General features: G+C 44.4%; 1 protein-coding gene across 16 annotated transcripts in view; it reads right to left on the reverse strand.

Annotated features, from left to right (window-relative positions):
• Positions 1–26,023, reverse strand: part of Dysf (dysferlin) — a 195,436-nt gene extending 169,413 nt beyond the window's left edge. For 8 of the 16 annotated variants that reach the window (XM_090336723.1, XM_090336718.1, XM_090336720.1 and 5 more), the window contains exon 1: positions 25,936–26,023. In XM_090336723.1, coding sequence (XP_090192849.1) covers positions 25,936–26,023 — 88 coding nt within the window. Of the gene's footprint in view, positions 1–14,355; positions 14,444–25,935 lie in introns of those variants that run through there. The other 8 variants (XM_090336724.1, XM_090336719.1, XM_090336722.1 and 5 more) reach the window with 1 other exon arrangement.
• Positions 26,024–26,773: the final 750 nt, after the last annotated feature.

Below are 26,773 nucleotides of genomic sequence, written 5' to 3' on the forward strand. Positions count from 1 at the left end.
AAAAAAGGTTAGCAAGATCCATCTTAATCAATAAACCAGATAAAAACGAGACCATAACTGAAGAGTAACTAAAGCACAAAAATGGGTTGAGGTTATAATTCACGTGGTACCTGCTCAATAAGCATGAGGCCCTGAGTTCAAATCCCAGTACTGCTAAAAGAAAAAGTAAAGAAGAAAATGCCCAACTGAGTTAGTTATTGTCATTCCTAACTTCTCTCCCACAGTGCTGGAATCAAATCCAGTGGCTCAATACAGCCAGGTAAGCATTCTACCACTGAGCTACAGCCACCATCCCTGACTTTTCCAATGATTATTTCTAATTGTAAGTTTTAGATTCTAAAAATGAACAATCTAGAAAATACTCCATTTCTCTCTTTTCTTATTGCTCATTTCCTTTTTTGGAAAAATAAAGCATTAGCTTCATATCACAGCAGTTATACAAAATATCTAAAAGAATTAAGATTAGGGCCGGGAGTTTGGCCTAGTGGTAGAGTGCTTGCATAGCATGCACGAAGACCCGGGTTTGATTCCTCAGTACCACATACATAGAAAAATCTGGAAGTGGTGCTGTGGCTCAGGTGGTAGAGTGCTAGCCTTGAGAAAAGTCCAAGGACAGTGCTCAGGCCCTGCGCGTAAGACCAGGACTGGCAAAGAAAAAAAAAAGAATTAAGATTAAACAGTTGAGATTTAAAAAGTTAAAAATGTCCAGAATAGTCTAATCCATAGACACAGGAAACAAATTTTGTGTCCAGGATTGCATGGCAGGCAGATAGAGTGGAGAATAATTGATCAATGGACATCACATTTCTTTTGGGACTAGTAAAAATGATCTGAAATTGGTAACAGCTGCATACATCCTTGTAACCCAAAAGTCATCTAAATTGTTTGCTTTTAAATGGCTAAAACAGTGAATTTTATGGTATATGAATTTCATCTCCATTAAAACAAAACCGCTTTTCCTATCCAAGGCCTTGCAGGAGTTCACATAAAACAAGCTGCACCAAGGTAACTCTACTGGCTCATGAGAGCTGAGAAAATGCAGCGTGGCTTTGGAGTAGACACCAAGAGTTAACACGATGAAGGTCTGATTCAGATGACAGAATCCCATATAGCAGAGGGGCATTTCTTGTGGATGCTGTCCCAGTACAGTGGAGCAGGTGAGCCTTGGAGGATATATGGTACAGAATGGGCACAGGGAGACCCTCTAGTGCCAGGCTCTCTGACTCTGTGTGAGAAGATCATTATAAAAGAGACTGGACCTAGTAGAAAAGGGCCTGAGCTGTAGCCCCTGGTGCATGGCTTGGACAGACGGTGCTTTCCTCTTTCTGCAGAATCCACAAAAGCGTTGGTAGAGCTTCTGGCCTCCCACCATGAGGAGCTACGTGCAGGATTGACTGGATCACAGCAAAGAAGATCCCACGAGTCCATTAAGAGGCAAACCTCTCTTTCAGCAAAGACATGCTAGTCCACAGAGAGGCTCAGGAAACATGTAATGAAGTTTGGTCTGCTGTGCTTTTCATCCACATGGGTACCGAATGGGCTACACATGTCCAATATTCCCAGTAAGCGTCAGGAACAGAAATGCCTAGGCACTCAAAAGATGGTCGAAAGTGAGTGGGACTTAAAGACCTCCCTATATAAGCTCATCTATGCAAGACTGCCCAGTGAAATGACTTTGGTCTCCTCCTTGAACTGCTCAGCTTTCATTGAGTTCAGCTTGGACCACAAAAGGCCCTACACATCTGAAAAGGTCTCCCAGCAGCTGCAAGTCCCCTAAAGTTGAGAATTGTCCACACTTATCCATCTGGAGGGAGGTAATGTCCTCAGTCATCCCTGCCTGCCATGTTCAAAGCTGGGAGGAGAAAGCAGAGAAAGGTGGAGGATATGGGTCAGGGGTATGAAAGGATTTAGAGGAGAAAAACAAAGGGAAAGAGAGAGAAAGAGAGAGAGACAGGGAGACAGAAACAGAGACAGGAGGGAAGAGAGGAGAGAGGAGAGAAGAGAGAAGTGGTGAGCTTGGTAGATTGTAAGATAACTATCTCGAAAGTTCAGATTCCCAGAGATTCTGACAAACTCCGCTAGTGGGAAAAGGTGAATCCCAACCCCCTCTCCCTTCTGCAGATCACTGATGCTGAAAACATTATGAATAGACTCTGGAATGACCAAACCACTATAAAATAATTATTTTCTGTGATTCCTTAGAGCAGCAATTTTCAAACTACTTTAGCCCTAGGACCAACACCCTGTTAGGGACCTCAAAAGGCTTTTACTTAGGTGGCTTTTAACTGTAGAATTTCACCACATTCAAAATTAAAGTGTAATCATTTTAAATATATCACAGTTAAAATAATAATGACAATGCATTTAACATAAGTGACACATTCCTATGAAAAATAACTTACTTCCAAAACAAAAGATAAAGAAATGTAACACATATTTTTGTAAATCTTTTTAATGCTTGACTAGATTATCATATCTACATCTGCATTCATTCTGTTCAGATTTCTCTTTTTAGTTTAATATATGAACAAAGACCAATCAGATATGCAATAGAAAAGGAGGTAAAATTTAATAAATTTCAAAATCGCATTAAAACTCAACAAGAGAAGGGGTGACATTGTCCAAAAAGAAATACAGTCTATTTGACTTACATAACTGTAGCCCCCCTGTATATCACCTTTAAAATAACAATATAAATAAAATAAGTAACAAGTACTATGTCTTAAAGAAACATCTTAAAGATAAACTACAATGTGTAGTCTGAAACTAAATCAGTGGACATTTTATACTCAGTTACATTAAAACTGACTAATCTGTCTTATGCTTTGAATCTTTTACTCATTGATAAATCTATAACACTAGCACTGGTCACTTGGAAAATTTTAGTTCAATGAGTTATGCAGCTCTTCCAAATATTAAAACTTTCCATTACACAGTACAAAAGAATACTATTCCTTAGTATTATCAGCAGTCCTGTCAGAAAAAAGGCTACAGGCTGGAATTACCAGTTTTGTAAATTTCCAATTTTTGCTTGGGCACTCAAACTTTGTGATTGTCAACAACAGATAATTTTTGGCCATTTTCCTTGAAGGGATGTGCTAAATGCTCAAGCCTGAACAACCATAGTTTGTCAGTCATTTCAAAAGACAGAGAGAGAGGGTAATTTCACAATAAAACAAACCAATGGCTAGCTCAGCTTGTAATTCAGACATATACATGCTTTTCATTTCAATGATCACCATATTTTCTGTGTGCAGAGGGGCTCTCAATACTTTCTACTTCATCTCACCAAAATATTACATGTAATATTGCATATTATGTATATGCAAGAATTAAAATTACTAATTTTTCTGCTCCCTTAGTGACATTTTTAAACAAAATTGGCTTTTAAAAAACCATAAGTAGCTGGGATGTCAGAAGAAAACCTGCAATTTGCTAGAAAGTTCTTGAGAAGTGACAAGGGCCCAACAATTTTGCCTTCCATTGTTGTGCAATCATTAGTGCAGATGGCAGTGTGGATAAAGGGCAAATAGTTCCTAGTGTTAAAGGGAAGGGAATTGAGCCATTACTGACCTGCTTATTTCATACTTCAGCCTCAGTTTCCTCGTTTGTAAATTAATGTAAAAGTTAAACAATATATGTCGTATAGAATTGCCCGGAACTGCGCGAGGACTTTGGCCTAGTGGTAGAGTGCTTCCCTAGCATGCACAAAGACCTGGGTTCGATTCCTTGGTACCATATACATAGAAAAATCTGGAAGTGGAGCTGTGGCTCAAATGGTAGCGCTCTAGCCTTGAGAAAGCCCAAGGACAGTGCTCAGACCCTAAGTTCAAGCCCCAGGATTGGAAAAAAAGAAAAAAAGAACTGACCGGAACCTGGCTCTCTCTTGCCCTCCAACAAACCAACCCGTAAACAAAAAGCAAAGAGCAATGGAAAGGGTGACATTGATCAAGATGTATTGTACTCATAAATTAATATGTTGAATCAAAATACTTTTGCAAACTAAAGATAATAATAATTTCTGAAAAAACAACAAGCTGGGCATTGGTGGCTCATCTCTTCATGTTCAGGAGGCTGAGACCTAAGGATCAAGGTTCAAAGCCAGCCTGGGCACAAAAGCCTGTAAGACTCTTATCTCCAATTAACCACTATAAAACTGGAAGTGATACGGTGGCTCCTGTGGTAGAGCAGTAGCCTTGAACTGAGGAGCCCAGGGACAGCACCCAGGTCCAGAGCTCAAGCCCCAGAACAGAAAAATTAATTAATTAATTAATTAAACCAACAACAAAGCCTCCCCATCCACTCTCAGAACTCTTCCTCCTCTTCCACAGAAACTCAGCACCATGATGCATCTAGTGAACGTCTACTGACTCTCCAATGCCCAGATCAGTTGTCTGAATGTGTCTCCATCCCTGGCTTTCCCAGAGACAGCTGCTCTCTGGTATTCCTCAAGCCAGCTGGGACCTCATGTATTGGACAGCAAGATAATATTGGGTTCCTATGTTGGTCCCTTGAACTGGGCTGTGTTTCAGTGAACAGATACCATGCCTTCCTCCTGTTAACAACAAAGCCAAGTGATAGATTCTTTTATTTCTGAAGAAGTTGGCTACAAGTTCCTTTCCTCACCAGGAGATAACCATAGACTTTATTACTGGTATGGCTCTGTGCCAATAGATGGAGAGATGGTAAGAGGCACATTAGAGTAAGGAGTTATTCTGAAAAAAATCACGCATTATCTTCTCAGTATTGCTATAGGCCACTCTGGCTGGAACATTTCTGTGGCCCATTATTTAAAAGGGCCCCTGCAGGCAGGATTTAGACATGTGGCTTTGGAGTTAGTTAGTAGCCACTACAATGTGACCTCATTACTTTTTTAGGTCTTGGCTTCCCAAGAAGAACTGGTAATGAGTGTCTGCTGTAGGATTTTAGGGACAGAAGGCAAGCTAAGTGTCCACTTCCTTTCCTCAAGTACAGATTGATTTCCTGTGGCCTCTAGGAGTACCATGGAAAATTCTACCAGCAGCCTCTATCCTATTGTCCACTTGGAAACTCATTTCCTGGTGCTCCCAGCTGGTATAATAAAGCAATGTATGGGCTAAGCCCTGGGCTAAGTATCTTTAACCATTTGCCATCCCTGCCTTCCCTGAACATGAAGAGATGAAAGGTCTTGGATAGTTATTGCTAAATTCTGATCAGAACACCAACTCTTTCAGGATGACATTAGGAAGGGTCACCAATGGGTGCTACAGTCCCAAAGGGGAACTAAAAAAAAGGAAGAGAGGAAATATTAACCCAGGACTTCACATTTGGGGAGAAGGGGGAAGGGGCAGATCCTGGGGCTTGAACCCAGGGCTGTCCCTGAGCCTCTTTCTGCTCAAACCAGCAATCTACCACTTGAGTCACAGCACCACTTCTGGATTTTTCTGGGTAAGTTATTGGAAATAAGAGTCTCATAGACTTTTGTGCCTGGGCTGGTTTTGAAGCATGATCCTCAGACTTCAGCCTCCTGAGTAGCTAGGATTACAGGTGTGAGCCCCCATCACCCAGCATGTCACATAATTTATAAACACCAAAGAAAGGGCTAATCAGGAAACCATTCCATCCTTATAAATTTGGCCCTATCCTATGTCTAATTCTTAATTCTGACCTTGAGAACTGATTTTACTTATCAGCTCATAGTTATTTGTGTTTGAGGGAGAAGGAAGAGCCACACCCTCTCCACAGACTGCTCTGTAGAATTGGGGGGCCAGCAAACATCCTTTAAAATTGTGCTGAAGCTCCTCTTGGGAAGGAAAATTTGATTGCTTGCCTGATTATATATCTGCATTATATTTCTATCGAAGAGAGATGCCATATACATATTTTTTTTTAATTCTCAATCTCTTTCCCTGCGAGAAAATTTAGGATGGAATTCAGGAAGTCTGGAAAAAAGTAGTGGAGAAAGTCACTGAGACCTGACAGGAAATAGATATTGTCCTGAATCCTAGTTCTGTTTGTATCATGCACTTAATCTCTTCTCTCCATGTAATAAGTAAATAGTGGGGTCTGTTGATATATGTAAGTAGTGAAGTTTCAGAAAGTTAACATGCATGCATGTAGCCTTGACAATGGGCGATCCCATCTTCCACAGATGGTGATTAATGGTTCTTCACTCACAGTGTCTAGGCTAAAGTCAGGGCCCCATTCTCACTATGACTCATGTCCCTAGAGCCTGGGTTCCCACAGCTGGAAAAATAAATCACTGGATGAAAAATTAATATTATTTAAACTGCTTAGGAGTGAATAGCCATTCTCATATCTGTTTATAAGCTAAAAGATAACATTCAGTATTCTTTCCCTATGTTACATGGAAACATAATCCTCATATTGGAGGATATAGAACAGAATAAGCAAATTTAAAAATTAAATTTGTATTAATATAAAAAAATTGTGCTGAAGCACAATTTAAGCAGTCAGTCAGTCAGTCAGTCTCTCTGTGTCTGTCTGTCTGTCTGTCTCTCTTTCTCTCACACACACACACACACACACACACACGCACACACGCACACACACAAATACATGTGTGATTTCCAGATATATGAAGTACCCTAGAGCAGTCCAAATCACAGAGATAAAGTTGGATGGTAGTTGTCAAGGGCCTCACATGCGCTAACTAAGCACACGCACTACCACTGAGCTCCACCTTAACCCCAAGACCATGTCTGACATCACTGAACTATATGCTTGTAAATGGTAAAGGTGGTCAATGTCCCATCATGTATATTTTACTACAGTATTTTGGGGGTGATTCAGCCACAGGGCTTGAACTGGGGCCATAAGGGATGTCCTTGAACTCTTTGTGCCTTGTCACGTTGAGCCATAGCTCCGCTTCTGATAAGAATCTCAGGATTTTCCTGCCCCAGCTAGCTCTGAACTGCAATCCTCAGCTCTCAGCCTCCTGAGTAGAGAGGATTACAGGCATGAGCCACTAAAGTATTTTTTAAAATCTAAATGGGAAATGGTGGGGACATAGATAGTGAGCCTTGGGTCTATTGACCAGTGTCAGTGGGGTAAAAATGTAAGGGGCAGAGGATGGCTTCAAGGTTTTGTCAGAAAATATAGGTGGCTGCTGGTGCTATCTAGAAAGACAGCAGACAAGAGAAGGGAAGATGCAGTGTTTGGGATTCAGAGACAGACAAGCAGACATAGCTTTTTATCAGGTGACAGGACTTGATGCTCAGAAGCTGCAGAAGACCTTCAGATCCTGCAGGTGGCCTCGAGGTAGCTTCTCATTGACCCCACAGAGGGCTTTCCCTGTGGAAAACACTCTCTTGACATCCATGACATAAAGAAATAGGAACTCAAGTATAGACAGTCAGCCAGAACACAGCAGCAGTGGAAAGAAGAAAAGATGGGTGTATCCCCTGCTTCACTTCATGGATCTGAAGAGTGGGTAGGGTCTGATCACTCAGATACCTGGTGACTCTCTGAGGGATGCAAGCTGTGCAATTCCAAGACCTAGGTGACTCTCCTTCTCCTCTTACCCTCAAGTACTTCACACTTACATTTTATATGCTTTTTATGTTCAATTTCATATCTGATAGATCAAGGAATACTAGCTAAAATTTGAGACTTTAAGTACACAAGAAAAATATAAGAAAAGACTCTAGAAGATATAGGTGCAGGTAAATATAGGCTGAATAGTACTCTGGAAGCCCAGAAAATAAGAACAAAACTGACAAATAGTACTACATCAAATCTTTAAAGAATTTCTGCACAACCAAAAAAAAACCCCAATTACCAAAATCAAGAAACACTACAAAATGAGAGAATATCTTCTGCAGCTACTCAACATATAAAGGATTAATATACAGATTATACAGAGAACTCAAAAAAATTACACAGCTAGAGAATAAGCTATTCTATCAACACATGACAATCAAACCGAACATTTCTCACAAGAAATACAAATGGGGGCCAGGAGTTTGGCCTAGTGGTAGAGTGCTTGCCTAGCATGCACAAAGACCAGGGTTTGATCCCTTAGTACCACATACATAGAAAAAAGCCGGAAGTGGTGCTGAGGCTCAAGTGGTAGAGCTCTGGCCTTGAGAAAGTCCAAGGAGAGTGCTCAGGATCTGGGCTCAAGCCCAAGACTGGAAAAAAAAAATACAATGGCTAATCAATACAAGGAGGAATGTTTAGCATCCATAACCCTAAAGAAAATATGAATCAAAACCACTCAGTGATTTTAATCTCACTCCAATCAGAGGTTAGCCATTGAGAAAACTAACAATAAATATTGGTGAGTATGTGGGGAAAGAGGATCAATTACATCATACACTGTTGGTGAGAATATAAACTAATACAACCTCTGTGGAGATCAATATGGAGGTGCCTCAAAAACTAAAGAGTAGAATTTTTTTTGCCAGTCCAGGGACTTGAACTCAGGGCCTGGGCACTGTCCCTGAGCCTCTCTGTGCTCAAGGCAAGTGCTCTACCACTTGAGCCACAGCACCACTTCTGGCTTTTTCTGTATATGTGGTACCAAGGAATCGAACCCAGGGCCTTGTGCTTGCTTAGCAAGCACTCTACCACTAGGCCATGCTCTCAACCCTAGATCTTCTTTATGACCCCTTCCATACTACTACTGGGCACATATTCAGAAAAGAGTAAATCAGTGTACCAGAAAGACACCTCCCTGTACCAACAGACAACATGTCTATTGTAATTTTGTGCACAACAGCCAAATGATGGAATCTTCCCAGGTGCTCCACAACAGATGAACGGATGAAGAAGATATTATATGCAGTTATTTATATATAATAGATAATGTAGTATATATATAATATATGTATGGTGGGGCCAGGAGTTTGCAGTGGTAAAGAAAGAAATAAGGTAAAAGTAAAGAGGCCCCAATGTTTGTAACGTGTGTGTGTGTGTGTGTGTGTGTGTGTGTGTGTGTGTACAGTCATGGAATATTACACAACCAAAGAAAAGTGAGCTCCAAAGGAAAATGAAATTTTATTATTTGCTGGAAAATGAATGCAACTAAAGGATATAATATTGCGCAAGACAAGCTCAAAAAATATATTGTATGTTTTCATTTATACATAGAAGCTAGACCTGAAATACATACATATTCATAAGCATGTACATAAATGTATCTTATTCATAACCATGTACATAAACATATCTATATTCATAGCATAATTACTTATACAGTAAAGATACAATATGCATTAAGAGAGGGTAGAAAAATGAATAGGCAAAGTATGTTTGAGGGCAGCATAGAGAAACAATGAAATCTGACCATCAAGGGTGGGGGGGCGGGATGTAGACTCTGTAGGTGGGCTGGGACCAGTGGGAGGGGGTTGGACTAGTGGGAAAGATAAAGTAGGTTGTATATTGTCAAAATAGATAATTTGCAACTATGACAATGAAACCAAGAAACCCACTGGGAATGCTGTTTTGTGGAGAAGGGATATGGGATGTGATAGAGGGAATGAGATTGGCTGAAATACACTGTAAGTATGTATGGAAGTATAACAATGAAATATTCCCCTATATAATTAATATAGCTAATAAAATTATAACTGAAGTATTTTTATTATTTTATTTCTATATCATATTTAAAAATTTTATTGTAAAGGTGATATACAAAGGGGTACAGTTACATAAGTCACTTCTTTTTGAACAGTGTTTCCCCCTCCCTCATTTTCTGAGTTTTTCCCCTCCCAACCCTCTTCCCCCAAGTTGTATAGTTAATTTCCAATATAGTATAGTGACTATAATGAAATGGGTTCTTGATCCTAGTGGCCCTGTGGCTCACGTGATAGAGCACTAGCCTTGAGCTGAAGAGCTCAGGAATAGCACCCCGGCCCAGAGTTCAAGCACACAACTGACAAGAAGAAGAAGCTGAAGGAGAAAGAGGAGGAGGAGGAGGAGGAGGAGGAGGAGGAAAGGATCCTAAATCCAGGCACTAGTGGTTCATGCCTATCTACTCAAGAAGCTAAGATCTGAGGATTGAAGTTTGAAGCCAATCAAGACAGGAAAGTCCATGAGATAGTCTTATCTCTAATTATCTAAAGAAAAGCCAGAAATGAAGCTGTGGCTCAAGTGGTAGAATACTAGCCTTGAGCAAACAAATCCTGAATTCAAACCCCAGGATTGGCCAAAAATGGGGGTAGGGATCTTAGATAAAAGACATTAGATTATTAACAAGTTCATTCAAGTGACAAGATTTGGGGGTCCTTATACCTCATTTCTTTCTTTATCACTGCTGACAGTGTATATATGTTATGTATATAGAAAGAAAACAGATAGCCATTTTCAAATGTATTAGGTTACTCCCAGTGTTTAAAAAGCTAGATTCAGGGGCCGGGAGTTTGGCCTAGTGGTTAAAGTGCTTGCCTAGCATGCATGAAGACCCGGGTTCGATTCCTTGGTACCACATACATAGAAAAAAAAAGCCAGAAGTGGTGCTGAGGCTCAAGTGATAGAGCTCTAGCCTTGAGAAAGTCCAAGGACAGTGGTCGGGCCCTGAGCTCAAGCCCAGGACTGGCAAAAAAAAAAAGCTAGATTCAGAGAATCAGTGGCCCTACAGCCTACTTTCCCTGACAGGTGAGTTCCCTGACAGGTGAGACAGGAGTGTCCCCTGAGGAAATAGCATCCGGGAAAAGGAAAGGTGGAGGAAGGCTATGGCGAGGAGAGAGGACCTAAGAAATGAAGAGATAAAGGAGAGGAAGGTAAGTTAATGACTCTTTAGTTCCTGGCTGTGAATCTAGGGTTGCCAGGCAGGAATTTACTAAATAGAGAACACTACAGGGCTAGCCTCCAAGGAAGTAAAACATTTGAGCTTCAAAGCATCATCAGTCTGGATGCTTGAGCATCTGGGATCTGGTTTTATCCTTGGATCACCTTGCATATCCCCAGGGGTATAGTAGGTATGCAATAAATATTTGTCTGATAAACCAAATGCATGAATAGAGGGGTATAAATAATCATGTTACAGTATGGGAAGTGATAAGGAAGAAGAGGAGGGTAAAGATTATCTAATATTACAGGAAATGAAGCTTAAGCTGCTTATTCACATAAATGATGCATTAAAAAGATATATACCTTTTTGATATATATATATATATATTTGGTATATATACATATGTATTTGGTCACCAATGCCTGTCTTACATAGTATATATTCTATCTGGTGAATATAATGCAACCCTTCTATTAATTACAATAAAAAATATATGGGGAAAAAAAAAACCAGTAAAAAAAAAAAACATAGTATGTAGTCACTGTAAGAATGTCAAAGACAAGCATGAGTCAAAAGGACAGTAGATCCTAAATCCTGCCACTTCAATTAACTTGCTAATTCAATCCTGTCTTTCCTCCAAGATCCTTTTATTCCTATTATTTAAAAAGAAAAACACAACTTACTAAATTGAACACACAAGTACCTATAAACACAAATGTGTGTGGAACACGGGGTTCTCACTTGTGAGTAATTTTCTTCCTCAGGGGACAATTGACTGGCAATCATGAAACGCTTTCGTTAATTAATTAATTAATGCAAGAACTATGCCATGGCCCACACTCATTATTAGCTCTTTCAAAGGTCCTTAAAGGGGGTAGCCAAAAGCAGCTCTCAAAGCTCATCATAGTCTATTTTGGGCGGCAGGTCCTGAAATTTCATCTGTGGCTGGAATGCCCAGGAACAACTGCAAGGAAAGGGAGGCCAGCCCAGGCTCACGCATTTCAGGCAACAAGCTGGAAGCAACAGTGTAGGCTGGCTTCTCTGTACCAGACCACTCTCCCCTGAGCAGAGTGGGCTCAAGGCTTCTCAACTCTACACTGGGAGATTGGTCAGAAACACCCAAGATTGTCCCCACAGGAGAGATCTAGCTCCTTGAGAGTTGGAGACACGAAGGCTGGCTGTGGGCTTTCTTAACGTTACCTGTAGTATTTTGGTACCCAGCCTCATGGAGTCCCCCAGCATGAGTGACTTGCCAATTCTGAGTCTGATTCTAAAGGTTTTCCTCCACGAGCCCCAAGCTCCAACATGAGTGCTCCATGGGCAAGCCCACTCATTTTACCTGTCACAGCATCTCCAGCCAGTTTCAAGGTGTGGTTCCACAACTGCCTGCATTAGGTATTTTCTGAATGCTGACCCTTAGGTGACCTCCCAGACCTACTGGATCAGAATTTGTACCAATGGAACTCAAGTGTGCTTTGCAAATATACTCTCCAGGTGACCGTGGGGCTTAGTCAAATGTGAGGACCACACCCCTAGACTAAAAGAAGTTTCTGGAAGATGCTAGAGAGACTGGTGCCTTTCCAGAAAAGAGGGTAATATGGGAGGGCTTAGAAAGTCAAATGAACTTTGAAGGGTCAGAAATGCTATGTTCTGTTATATTGTACAGGCTCATCAGGACAAATAAATAGCATAGGGAAGAGACAGAGAACGTGAGGGAGGACAGCAGGAGCTCAGCCTTGGGTATCTAGGCCAGGACAATAGCCAAGAGGGGTCTCAACAGATTCAGTCACCTCTCTGACTCAAGGGCAGTGCCACTCCTTGCTCTGTGACAACTGAGCATCATGTAACTTTCCCAACTTTCTAGTTTCTTGCAGGCAGAATAAAGCACCTAGTAGCCACCCCTGAGACTGCTGCTGAACCAGAGACAGTCAGGGACAGGTTCAAAGGAGTTTCAAAGCATTAGGGTATCAAGGAATTCCAAGCTGATGTGGTCCCTGGGGTTCAATGTCTTCTGGGAATTGTGGTGGGCCCACAATTTATTTTATATTCATTCATTCATTTACTCTGCGTGTGTGTGTGTGTGTGTGTGTGTGTGTGTGTGTGTGTGTGTGTGATGGAACCCATGGCTTTGTGCTTATTATACAGTGCTTTACTACTGTTGGGTGATGGTGGCTCACTTCAGTAATCCTAGCTACTCATGAGACTGAGATCTGAAGATTGTTGCATGAAGCCAGCCTAAGCAGAAAAGTCCCTAAGAATCTCATTCCAAAGTAAAAAGCCAAAATTGGAGCTATGGTTCAAGTAGTAATATACCAATTTTAGGTGAAAAAGTTAAAAGACAGCACCTAATCCCTGAGTTTAATCCCTTATACTAGTACCAAAAAAGTGCTCTACCACTGAACCATATCCCAGCACATCTCCACAATTTCTGTTACAGTGGGAGGTTAAGGCAGCATCTGACAAGCAGGGAAACACAAGATTGCTGTCTTCAAATTGTTCTTGCACCTGATAAGTCAATGATCAATGAAAATAGCAACGTTGTCTAAAATGTTTCAAACCATATCTTTCAGAAAAAGAAAAGGAGTAGTTGTAAATCCTCCAAAGAATAAAAACTACACCTAGAACTCACTCTACTAAATTGACTGTCATCTATCATTATTATGTGTTTGGAGGGAAAGAGCTTAGGGATACCACAGAGATAACGGGACAGGGCCAAGAAGCCCCCTTGATGGCCCCATGGCCTTCAACTTTCGTGAAAAGCTGTCACTTACTCCCCTATATTTCACAGTCTTTTGCAACACATTAAAGTTGTTGTTTTTTTTCACAAAGCCATAGAGTTTAAGTCCTACTAAGGGGAAACCCTTTTTCTTTCCTTATCTTTCTCCACAGAAGTGAAGACTTGACTCAGAGCTATTGTTCCTTCTCTCAATTTGACAGATTCTTCCTCTTCCTTTTCCCCTCCTGAGAAATCCTTCTCATGGGAATGGGGAGTAGAAGAGGATGTGATTCCTTTGCTCTCCCAGGGAAAGACCTTTTCTAGTCTAAGCACCACATATAGAAAATTAGCTCCTTGAATTTGATAAAAACAAACATCTTACGCACCCTCCATGCCTCCTTCTTTAAGGCCTATCCATCCTATTTCTGATTGAGACATAGTGAATTCAGTATGGTTAGTGTTCTGTAATGATAAACAACTGACCTAGTGGCTGAGTGGGTGGATGGATGGATGGATGGATGGATAGATGGATGGATGGATGGATGGATGGGTGGGTGGATGAGTGGGTGGATCAGACAACTTTCAAAGCACTCTGTCCACATATTCAAAAGGCCTTGATTCCTGTCTCCCCCACCCATCTTCCAGCCATATGCTCACTACTCCACAAGAGCGTGGACATGCTCCATCGGGAATCGTTTTAGAAAGTGATCATTACTGGTATTATGGCACTTCCCATCTCCCAAAGCCTGTGACGTTTATTGAGCTGTGTTTCATCCTTGCCAATCACAGGGTGGGATCTCTGACCCTGCTGACAGAAGAAACTGTGACCTGGTTTGGGGTCAGTGTCCCAGCCCGGATAATGGCACCAGAGCGAGCGTGGGCGCAGGGGCCCCGGGGCTCTCACCTCGGAAAGTCAGGCTGGCGACAGGGTCGCTGCGGTCCTTCTTCACACTGGGGAGGTTGCTGGCCCTCACCAGCAAGCAACACAGCATGGCTCGGCAGCCCCTGGCACACGGAGCGCACCAGCAAGCAAGAAGGGAGCAGGAGCTCCGGATCCAGACGCCTCCCGCCCCGGCAAGCGCGCAGCTCTCCCGCAGCCTAGCCAAAAGCGAACAGTCGCCTGCGCTGCGCCTCCAAGAAGTAGCCAAGCCCCTGGTGAGAGGCCACCGGGAGGACACCGGATACCATTGGGCGGGTCCACCCCTCTAGACCCCGTCCAGATCCGCCCAATCAGCAGCTGGAAGGGCCGCGCCGGTGGGGGCGCTGGTCTCTAGCTCCCAAGAAAGAAAGCACAGCTGGCTTGAGACGCACGCTTGGCTGCCGAGTGCAGCCTCCAGAATGCGGGGCTCCCTGGACTTACGCTTTAGCGAACTTCGGCCAGTGCCCAAGAGCTTGGCCAGCGCGCGGGAAGGAGAATTGAGTTGGAAGCGGGTGGTGTGGGGATCACCACCAGGACTCCAGCGTGTCCCCGGGAAATGCAGGCTGGAGCGAACGCAGCGCAGGACCAGCCCCTGACCCGCCGGCGCCAGGGCTCGCCAGCCGCTGCTGTCCGCGAGCTGCGGCTGCCAGGAGGCCTTTCTGGTCTGCCCAGAACTCTGGACCAGGGGACATCCCTGCAAACGCGCCTCCAAGCTCTACTCCACGGCTATCTAGGATGGATTGTCTCTGGGAACTGAAGTCTGCGTTTAAATTACATTGCGTGGCACAGGGGTCTAGCTCCTTCAGTGGCCTGCTTCCAGAAATGTCTACATTTGTATTCCAAATACAAGCCCTGGCCACCGTGGAGATGGTTGCTTACGGCTTCCTCCTGGAGCAGGGACAGTCCTTATTTAGCACACTTGCCCGGGTTGTCAGGCACCTTCCCGGCTGATCCTGACCACAGGACCCTGGCTTCTCACATGGATCTCCCAACACTCCGTAATTCCTCACTAACCAATCGCCTGACTTGTCCCAAGTTCTCTGCTTGGTCGTTAGCATGCTTTCCCTATGCAAAATCTCAACTCCCTTTCTTACTTTGAGGAACGCAGCTTTTCATAGGGCTGAACCACAATGACCCTGTGCCCTGACTACTAAAACTGTTGGAGAAAACTTGACTCTCAGCCAGGTGCAGTGGCTGGCTCCTGTAATCCTAAGGAAGCTGAGATCTGAGAATCGCGGTTCAAAGCCAGCCTGGGCACTAAAGGCCGCCAGAGACTCTTATCAGAAAACCGGAAGTGGTGCTGTAGCTCCAGGGGTAGGACAGTAGCATTGAGCTGAAGAGCTCAGGGACAACGTCCAGGCTCAGAGTTCAAGGCGAAGGAAGGAAGGAAGGAAGGAAGGAAGGAAGGAAGGAAGGAAGGAAGGAAGGAAGGAAGGAAGGAAGGAAGGAGGGAAGTTAGGGAGTTAAGCCATGTCACTTGATGGTCATGAGCCCTAACTGAAGTAGATCCTACAACTGTAGTGACCATACCATATTTCCCATAGTTTTCTCTTTTCCCCAAACCTGTAATTCCCCATCATTCATCCCACCCTCAGTTTGTTTTCCATTTCCTGAGCAGACACCATCCCTGGGCTCCCAGATGGCTTTGCTTTCTCTCCTGTTCTTGTGAATGAACTGAGATCAAAGGAAGCCCTGGGCATAGGTCCCATCCCTCTCGGGCATTCAGGGATGCTACTCTGACAGCCTTGCCCATCCCATCCTGTGCCCATTACCAAGTTCCCTCCGCCTCCTGGATCATTCCACCAATAAGTTCTTAATAAACCTTCTTGACCCCAAGCCCTCGATCTATTGTCAATCATTACCCTCCCCCTCCCCCCCCTCTCAGGCTAGGGTTTGACATGTAATAGCCTTCCTTCCACTCTACTCCACACACTGCAGCAGTACTGGGGATTGAACTCTGGACCTCATGCTTGTTAGGCAGTTGCTCTACTACTTGAGCCACAAATCCATCCCCTTTATACATTTCCCTTCTTTCTCTTTCTTTCACTCTTTTGCCCTTTTGCCATCTTCCCACCTGCCTTTCTCTCTTTCTTTCTCTCTTTTTCTGCTGGTCCTCGGGCTTCAACTCAGGGACTGGGCACCGTTCTTGAGCTTTCTTTCTCAAGGCCAGTGCTCCACCACTTGAGCCACAGTTCCACTTCCAGATTTATTAGCTCTTAATTGACACTAAGAGTCTCATGTACTTTCCTGCCCAGGCTGGCCTCAAACCACAACGCTCAGACCTCAGCTTCCTGAGTAGCTAGGATTATAGGGATGACTCACCAGTGCCCGGCATGTTGGCTATTTTCACAACAGAGTCTCAGTTTCTCCCTCTTGTGCCTCCCTTCGTTGTATAAGCCACTGCACTAGGCTCCCCCTGTAGCTGAAGATAATCACATCCTACAGCAGACAGCCGTTTGTTAGGGGTAGAGCTTCTTTTTGCCCTGGCTGGCCTCAAATTGCTATCTCTCAGATCTTCCAAAAGTTCCACTTGAAAGAGCTGCTCATGCTCTTTGTCTCTATTCTTTCTCCTCTCTCTTTGGAACCACCCAGTCATGCTTTAAACCCTATTATGCCACCCGAAGTGCAAATCCTATTAGTACCATTTTGAAAAAGTCAAAAAGGCTGGGCACCGGTGGCTCATGCCTATAATCCTAGTGACTCCGAAGGCTGAGCTCTGAGGATCACGTTCAAAGCCAGCCTACATGGAAGTCCATGAGACTTGTCTCTAACCACCAAAAAACTGGAAGTGGTGTTGTGGCTCAAGGGGTAGAGCAAGGCAAGTAGCCTTGAGCTGAAGAGCTCAGGGACAGTGCCCAGGCCCAGAGTTCAAGTCCCACCATCAACAAAAAAAAATTCAAAATTCAAAAGGAGCTTCTCAAATAATGTAGTACTTCACATTACTGGTTAGCATATCTTTTTGTTCACAGGAGGTAAGAGAAGTTGTTTTGAAAGTATGTTGACTAACATTATACTTTAATATACCATGTATGTTTTACAAAATTAGAAATGAATGACAAAAAGTTGGAGAAGTGTCAAAGAAAAAGTCCTAAAGGAGTAGGGAGAAGAGAATTGTTTTTACAAAGAAAGATGTTTTTTAAAGGAAGCAGAGTTTTTTAAACACGTCATTTGAAATATGATGTAAAAATCAATGTTAGTAAATTCTTTAAATAAAAAGAAAAAAGGACACAGAAAGCAAGATAAATATGAATGTCTAAAATCTCATCACTTCTCACCATCCATTACCACCCCCTGGAGCTACTGAATCAATACAACAGCCCCCCAGATGTGTCCTGCTCCTTCCCTTACATCCCATCTCAATGTCTCCCACCCAGGATCGTCTCCCAAGATCCTTAAATGGCCTTTAAAGCCTTGCCTGGATATCCTGGCCTTCTCTTTTGCTCCCTCCTAGGGCCTACCCTTTGTCAAGCATGCTTCTTTGAGAACCCTTCAATAGTCTTCTAGATGTTTCTCAGGCACATCAGGCTAGCACCCCAAAACTTCTCAACTAGCTGTTCCCCATGCCTGTAAAGTTTGTTCTTTCCCTTCCAGAGTCTAGCTGCCAGCTCTCCACAACTTCTCCAGCAGGTTGGATCTCTCCTCCATTCAAATGGGCTCTCCTCCTGCCCCACAAGTTACAATTGCCTCTCTTTTCCTTCTCCTGTGAATGAATTTTTTTAGCACTCAGTAATGTATATAGCTTATTTCTCTTCCATCTTCCCCATATTAGAATGTCAGCTTCAAGAATTCAGGATTGTTGGGTTTTTTGTTTCTTTTTGGTCTGAGACCAGGACTTAAACTTAATACCTGCTCATTATCTAACACTCTAGCTACAAAGTCACACCTCCAGCACAAAGTCAGGGACTCTTGTCTGTTTTGTCCACTGCTATTTCCTTAACACCTAGATGACTGACTGAAATAATAAATGCATCCTACACCTGTCATCAGTCACCGACGACTTGCTGGAATTGGACTAGACTCTGAGAATAGGTCATTAGCCTCCCCGCCGGATGCTCAGGGGTAGGAAACAGCGCATATGTGGCAGCAGCCACAGCTAACAGCACTGTGGGAATTATCTTAAGAGCAGAAACATGGTGAAGGAGAGAGAGGAAGAAAAGTCTGCAGCTGTCGCCTCTCCAGAACCTTCTCTACCAGCTTGGCTCTTCCCATCTTCCTCCTGATTGCTCTTCCAGGTGTGGTAGACAGTTGGCTCCTCTCTAGTATTTAGCATCCGTACTTCCTCATAACAGGGCTGATACCTCCAAGTCTGACCACCACCCTCTCCTGCGCGGGCGTCTTCAGGTGCCTCCTAACTGGTCACTTCACAGCCACTCTGGCCACATCCACTCCACTACCCACATTGCAGGCAGGCAATCTTTAAAAACATATATGGTCGTGCCACTGCTCTCCCTGCACGGACCTCTGTGCTCTTGAGATTAAGTCTAACTTCTTTCCCTTGGCCTAGACTCAACCTCTTGACTCTAGAACTCCAGCTCCAGTGACTTCTCAGTTTCTAGAACATGCCAAACTCCCTTCCAGCTCTGAGGTCAGTTATTCTCTCTGCCTACAGCTGTCATCCCCACTCATTTCACAGGGTGGTGCCATTCTTTCTTAAGCTTGTCACTTCTTAGAGCTTGTCACTTTATAAGAAATGGAAATTTCATAATTCTCTGTTTAATATCTTGCTAGGCTGTAGGGTCAGTGAATGAGGACAGAGATGGAGATTATCTTAGTGACCCAGATGTTCCTAAGTATGCAGCTCAAGGATGGACTGGAGTTGGTGTAGGAGGTTTCACCTTATGATGAATCTAGCCTGCCATCTCAGAGGACAGTAATGCCCTCTAGGGGGAATCTTTGGTATTGTGAAGCACTCTATCTCTCTGTCTCTGTCTCTGTGTGTGTGTCTCTCTCTGTCTTTCTCTCCCCCACCCCCACTTCCTCCCTCATCTGTTCCATTGATTCTTAGCTTTGGGCCTCCACCCCACAACCCCACTGTGCCAGCATACCACACCCTACCCTAGATCCAATATGTCAATCAGCACAGGAAATCTGTATGGGGTACAACTGATATTTCAACAAGGCTAGTCTAAGGGACTTCACAAACCCTTGGCTTATATCCAAGAAACAGGAGCTCCACACAGCTCTTCTGAAACCAGAAAGGCAGCAGTTGGTGACCTGGGCCCTAGACACATCCTGAAATTTCATTCCCATCCCAACCTCCAACTTCCTGGTCACGCTGCTGTTCACTACCCAGAACTTTTCCTAAACAGACAGCTGTTCTCTTGTGGACATCAAACTAGGGCCTACAAACAACAGGGTTTCCTCTCAGGGGGATTTGTACTGAAATAAAGCTCTAATGGAGAGCATGGCTGAGCCCCCTATTCTTTTTTTTCTTTTTTTATTAAAGAATTTATTAACATTGATTTTTACATCATATTTCAAATGCCATGTTTAACAAACAAGTATTCAAGAAGGGAATCTCTATATACAATCACTTAGGTTTTAGAACATAATTAGAATTAAGCTAAGGGTTTGTATGTCATAGATATATATTGATCTATGTAATAAGACATTATGTCTATAGAGTATACAGCCCATCATAGATTTTTATGTCTATGTGCTTATGTTTATATCTCCAAGACCATGTCCATAACATTGAGACCCCCACTCTTTTATTGACACTTTCCATGAGTTGTACCTGGATACTCAAAAAGAAATACTTGAGCCGGGAGTTTGGCCTGATGGTAGAATGCATGCCTAGCATGCACAAAGACCAGGGTTAGATTCCTCGGTATGTAACTACCTGGTTGTGTCCTTTATGAGAAAGAGCATGCCTCGTCCTAGTACCCCTTTCTGTCTGGCTGCAGTATGAGCAGTGATAGTGAGCCATTATAGAGCTTGTTGTCAAAGGAACCTGGAGAATAGAATCCGGGGTCCTGGGAAGCATGATGGGTCAGAATCTCACCAGCCATAATGCCTACATCTCAATCATTTCTTGAATAACAGAGACCATCATTAGGGTTCCACTACAAACAAATACAGTATATATACAGCTCACCTAAGGTTGCAGGTGAGGCTTATTGAGATCCCAGATTTCTCCAGCCTAGCAGATGAGAGCACTGGACTCCAGGCACACATGACAAGGATGAAATCTACTTTCAAGCTTAGTTTGTTAAGTTTTCACATTTGCTACTATGTCTCAGGAATGCTTGAAGTAATGGGGCAAGGAATTAAAACTGCATTCAACCCAGTGGAGTCGTTATTGAAGAGTGCTTCCTAGAAGCCCAAGTGAGAGGATATTGGCCTAAAGTCTCCAGAATTCAATACTATAACTCAAAGAATGTGATTGGTGTTCTCTGGGGCTTTGGTCTGCGAAGGTGTGGTCTTATAACAAGGTAGTGTTTTATAACAAAATTGTATCTAAATTAAATATTGGGAAATTTTTCCATACAAATCTCAACTTATAGCTTCTCCTGAAAAAGAAAGGAATTGTGTCAGTAGGAATGACTGAGACTCTGTGTAACACTGATCATTTTGAACCTATGCACAGGAACTGGCACAGGTGGAGTATACATTTACCCCCCCCCTTGCCCATGGCCACAGATAGTTTTATAATTGGCCTAACTTTAGTTATTCCCCTACCATGTGCCCCAGGCCCTTGAGTTCATTCTCTGCCACCTATTTGTGACCATACACCCCTGAGCATCATGTAAGCATGACGATGGGCCAGTTCACCTTCTCTGACCACATTCTGATAATATTACTTGGGACTTTATTTTTTCCCCAAAGTCTAAATGTGAGGTACTCACAAAAACAAAAGGAACACTCTATCGGAGTTCATAGGTTTCTGTGTGTGTGTGTGTGTGTGTGTGTGTGTGTGTGTGTGTCCCAAATCTTCCCCCTGGCCTCCTTTTCATTTAAGGACACATGTCCTGAAGATATTCTGGTCTAAGCAGCAAAGGTTGATAGGAAACCAATATAAACTAAAGATGCAGTCACGATTCCTACTCACAGTGGAAATGACCCTGGGCTTCTGGCCCAGACTACTTTTTTTCCCCGCTAAGTGACCTGAGATGTGACTTGATCTTTCTGAGTCTGTTTCAACTTGGAAGAGGTGCTGAAAGAATTAAGTCCTAGTGCCTCCAGTACAGTTTCTGAGAACAGATATAAAATAAATGTCAGGACTCTCCCTGCTAGTATTTCCTGCTAAGAACAAATGTGGAAATAGACCACCAGGCAGGCAGCTGAAGGAGAGTATATTTGGCTCAGAAGAGGGATTGAGGCAGTTTGAGGGCTCAGGGGAGAATTGGAGATTATTTATTCCCAGAAAAGGTGGGCAGAGCACCAGACAAATGCTCAGAAAAGGCTACTGTAGAAGGGTTCTTAGAGGTAGTTTTCACAACCACTGACCATCTTGGCAAGATAGTAGATGGATTAAACAGAGCTGATGATAGAATTGACCAGGAGAAGAGATATCGTAAGCCTGCAATGATTTCTTAGCACATGTACAAACATGTTGCTTATTATGATTATTCTAGTTATTATGATTATTCTAGTTATTATGGTTTTTCTAGTTATTATGGTTATTCTAGTTAACTGTATTGCATGTAAAGCACTATTCAAAGTGCGTTATTCACAATCATCTCTCCAAAGCAGGTGCTACCATAATCAACACTTTACAGATGAGCAAACTGAGACACAGAGTAGTTACATGACTTAGCCAAGCATGCATAGCTGGAAAGTGGCAGAGCGGGAAGGCCAGTCAAGATCCCAAGCAATCTAGGTCCAATACACTTAGCTGCCATCCTTCTCACTCTTGTTTGGTGTCTTTATGCAGCCAGCTCTCTGTACTCCTGAACCCTATTCCCAACTTTTACTACACAAAAGTACCAGCTAAACTTGGGACCCACTGTTTCACTGCTCCCAGTCCAGAGGCCCCAGGGTGTCTGCTACACCCATCAAGTCTTCTAGTGCAACGTCCACATGACCCATTATGAGCATGGCTTTGGGTTAAACAGCCAGCATAGGCCTGTTACAGCTCTGTGAGCTCTCCCAGTATTAGGGCACTGACTAGAGGGAATAGTTCTGTGATCCTGCCATTTTTTTTCTTGCTAAGAGGATAAGATGAGGTTTGTGTGAACCTATGAACCTATACAAGTGCCTGGGACCAATTTTCGCTTGACCATGATATAGCTCCTTGTAAAGCTTCTATTTAGAAGAAAGTCCGGCACATATAAAGCTTGATGTTAGTCACACAATTGTTGTGGGTTCTGAAGAAAGTGTCAAAAAATTTTTTAAAAAAAACCCAATAGGTTGCTTGTGCTTAATGAACGTTACTTTCCTTTCTTTGTGATAAAGACATATTTAAAAACCCCAATCCTCCAATGTTTGGTCATTTGTCTTGTGCAGTGTTCCCTACAGCCCTGCACTCCTCCAGCTTTGACACAGCCATATGAGGGATGCCCTGGCACCCGTCAGCCCTCCCTGGTGTGGGCAGCACATGGTATGCATTCCAAAGCATGTTCTTATTCATTAATCAAGGATGCTGAGAACAACAGAGGGCACTGAAGAGCAGTGGTGGGGATAGGAGTGGGAGTTGAGCCACCAGTTTGTGACCCAGGCTTGCCCTATTGGTTTGACCTTGGCTAGCCCCCCCTGTACTTGTCTGGGCCAAATCTCCAACTGTAAACAGGGATAATACCTCTTTGGCTCTCAGAGTGGTTATTGAGCATAAAATAAATTTATGCTTGCACAAGGGAGCTGTGAGGTGTTATTCTAAAACATTATAATCACGTTGCTGAAGGAGAAGAAAGCCAGATCAGGGCCCACTGGAGAGGGGCTTTCCAGAGGGCTTTTTGTGCTCATCTATGTGTCCCAGGCCAGAGCCTCCTGAGTAATCATTCACCAATCTGGCCCTGCCTGGGAGAAGGAGAGTGTGGAGGTCTGAATGCCGCAGGGAGACCAAATTTGGACATGGATTAAGAGTTTGGCTAATGCAGAAGGTGGAAGGTGGCCAGTGGCTGGGGGAGGGGAAGACCTACATGTGGTAGTGACATTGGTGATAATAATGATTCAAGCTGCCACTCAATCTTCTTTCCAGGTCAGGAGCTCTGGACAGGCACAGGCAATACACTTCTCTTCTCTATTGTGAGCTAGAGCTCCAGACTTCAGGAAGGGGGAGGCAGCCACGCACAGGGACCAGACAGAAGCCCAACTGTGGTGTAGACTGAGAACAAGGGATAGAGCTCAGTCAGAGATGTGTAAATGTGAGAATGGAAGATAGGGGAGATCATCCCTAGGGCTGAAATAACAGGAGAGAAGCCACACCAGCAGTGCTTCCGGGGTTAGAAAGGGCTTCCCATATTACTCATTCTTTCCTTTCCCCTACTGAAGAGTCTGTCCTGGAGGGCTAGGGATGAAATAGGAAGAGACTTTACAAAATGGTGGGGAAAGAGGATGAGATCAGGGCTGGGGGACTGTACAGAGGTTGGAGATTGGAGGATAGAGTACAGAAAGCACAATGGGAAAAAAGATCAAATCAGAGATGGGAGACTGGGAATGAGGCTGGAGATGAGTATACAAAAATGCATGGAGGAAGAGGGATGGTCATGGTAAGTGGAGTTTCAGACTGAGTGAAAAAAGCCCCTGAGAGCAGAGATTGCTGTAGACAAGTGTGAATTGTGTACCATGGAGCTGTGGTGCACTATTTGGGGACAGTGCAGAAAAAGGGGGCACTGAAGTAGGTGACAGTACCTTATAATGCACAGTGAGTCCACTTTCTCTTTGTAGGAGTAATAGTCTCTTCTCCATGTAAATATCAGGGGAATATTTACAGCATGAGTTGTGACCTCTAAAGTTGTGCAACATGGAGCCCAGAGTTCTTGGCCAGGCAGCTAAAACAGGCTATGGGCCTGGCCTGCACCAAGCTAACGCTGTAGAGAAGAACCATGAAGTTCTACTACATACACTGCAACCACAGAGAGACATCCTTGTTCTCCCTTCTACAGACAACTTTCACAAAGCTTCAGGACGACTGTGAGAAAATGCTAGAGAACAAGTCAACGCAGTGTGTTAGAGCCAAGCACTGATGGCTCATGTCTGGAATCCTAGCAACTCAAGATGCTGAGATCTGAGGATCATGGTTCAAAACCAGCCCAGGCTAAAAAGTCTATGAGATAGTAAGCTGAAAGTGGAGGTGTTGCTCAAGTGGTAGAGCACCAACCTTGAGCAAAAAACTCAAGAATGCCCTGACCCTGGGTTCACACCCCAGAACTGGCACAAAAATACACAAACCAAAAAAAAGCAGTGTATTAGGAAAATAAACAAACAAACAAACAAACAACAACAACAAAACCCATAGTGCTTCCCTAGGCCTCATGATGCTTTCACAGATCACAGATCTCATTCAACAACTCCTCAAGTTCTGCCCTTATCCAAGAGACAGGAATCTCAAATCCCACACCCTGAGTATGGTACACCTGAAACAGAACATTTGTGTGTGCTGTGGTGGATTCCAGTCTGTGTTCCCAGAGTCTCCATTCTTGTGTTCTAGAGCACATCTACCTGGAAGCGTGTTGCCTGGACATCTATCACATAGTCTGGGACAAAGTGATGCTCTTATTTCTGAGGGCTTGGGATACAGGAAGATAAGTTAGTTCTCTGGGGACAACGGGGACTGGCACATTAGAGAGGATGAAAGGGGAACCTACAGGTTGAGCAGTGAGTCTGGCTCAAATTCTTGCCTCCTGGTCTTCCACCCAAAAGACCCTAAGACCAGCTGTGTACACCCCTACACTAGCCTGGCCCAAAGGGAGTCCTGAGAAAGTAGACTCCAACCATCCTTCACTTCCTGGAGGAAAAGTTCAAGCATAAACCTGCCAAGGCTTTCCTGGGGACTGAAGTCCCAATATGATAGAAGAGCTTGAAGAGGCCCAAATCTGAGGCAGGGGATCAAATTCCACCCTAACACACACCACTCTGGTGGAGGAGGTGGGGAAGGTCCCTAAAGGTTAGTTCTGGCGACAGCAAGGGTACAATGCCTGGAGACATAGGAATGTCTGTGCCTTCAGCCCATGGCCAGCCTGTCAGCCAGGCCTCTAACAGTGAACAAAGGCCAAGGACAGTAGGCCTGGTCCCGGGTGAGGGGTGGGGAGCTGGGTTATAAATAGGCCTGAGAGCAGAGGGTTCAGGGAGAGGAGCAGAATCTAGCAGCACAGCGCCTTGCAGCGTGGTGAGGTTTCTTTTAGGGGATCCAGAAAAGGTAAGAGAATGGAGTCTTGACTTCCTAACTTAGGGTCCAGCTGCCTGAGAGGAACTCTGCGGAGTCATCTGTGTCTCACAGCCTCAGTTTCCCGGTGACTCTTCCCTCCCCGCGGAGGTGTGCATGAGTGACTGCGTGTGTGCGTGTGAATCCCAGCCCGGCAGGGTGGGGCAGGCTCGTCTCTCACCTCTCCTCTCTGTCTAGGTAGGTAGTAGTGACGGTTCCTACGGACCCCGACCACCCGCGGGGGCTCTGGCCCGTCCTACCTGAGAACACGGCGGAGCAGTAGGCATCGCTGATGTCGGCGTCCGGGGTGCGGACGTTCTCCGCGTAAAGGATGAAGACCCTCAGCATGCCTGGTGCCCGCAGCCCGCGCTGAGCCGCGGGCGCAGAGAAAGCCGAGGCGGAGGCGGCGGGCGGCGGGGCCGGCGGTGACTCGCGGCGCGGAGCTGCGGCTCTTAAAGGGGCGCCCGCTCCAGTGGGCTCGGCGCGGTCCCGCCCCCGGCTGCGTCCGCTCCGCGGGTCAGCGGGCGGTCCCAGAACAGGGGCTTCTGTTCATTTTCCACCCCCGCAGCCCTACTTGGGCTCCGTAGAGCTGTAATTCAATGCTGCCGCCGCCCGCTTTCCCAATGACACGGCACTTTGCACCTGGCGATGGGAAGGCGGACTGGGCGTCGGCCGCGATGGCGGGGAGAGGGGCGAGCTGGGCTTGGGACACCCAGCTAGCTCAGACTCCGCTCCGGGACGGACAAGCTCAGCCCCTCCCCTGATCTTCCCCTGCTCTGGCAGGGGACTTAACATCTCCCGACACCGGTCAGACTGCCCCAGGGAGGAAGGGATCCTGCGGAAAGGAAAGCTGGGAGCAGGCGCAGGCCCGCTTAGAATTTCATTGGCAGACACCACGGCTGCCTTAAACACTTTGCTTTTTTTCTGGTTGTAAAAATAACACAAGCTAACTTGAACACCAAGAAGGGAGAAAGCACCAGATTCTTAAAAAAAAAAAAAGTATCACTAACAATTTAATATTTACTCAATGCAGGCTTTTCCCTCTGAAGCATCTATTGTCTCTGAGTTCAGAGTCATCTATGCAGTCTCTGTCCCACT

Source organism: Megascapheus bottae, chromosome 7 (assembly GCF_031878675.1).
Source record: "Megascapheus bottae isolate mThoBot1 chromosome 7, mThoBot2.hap1, whole genome shotgun sequence".
Lineage (NCBI taxonomy): Eukaryota > Metazoa > Chordata > Mammalia > Rodentia > Geomyidae > Megascapheus > Megascapheus bottae.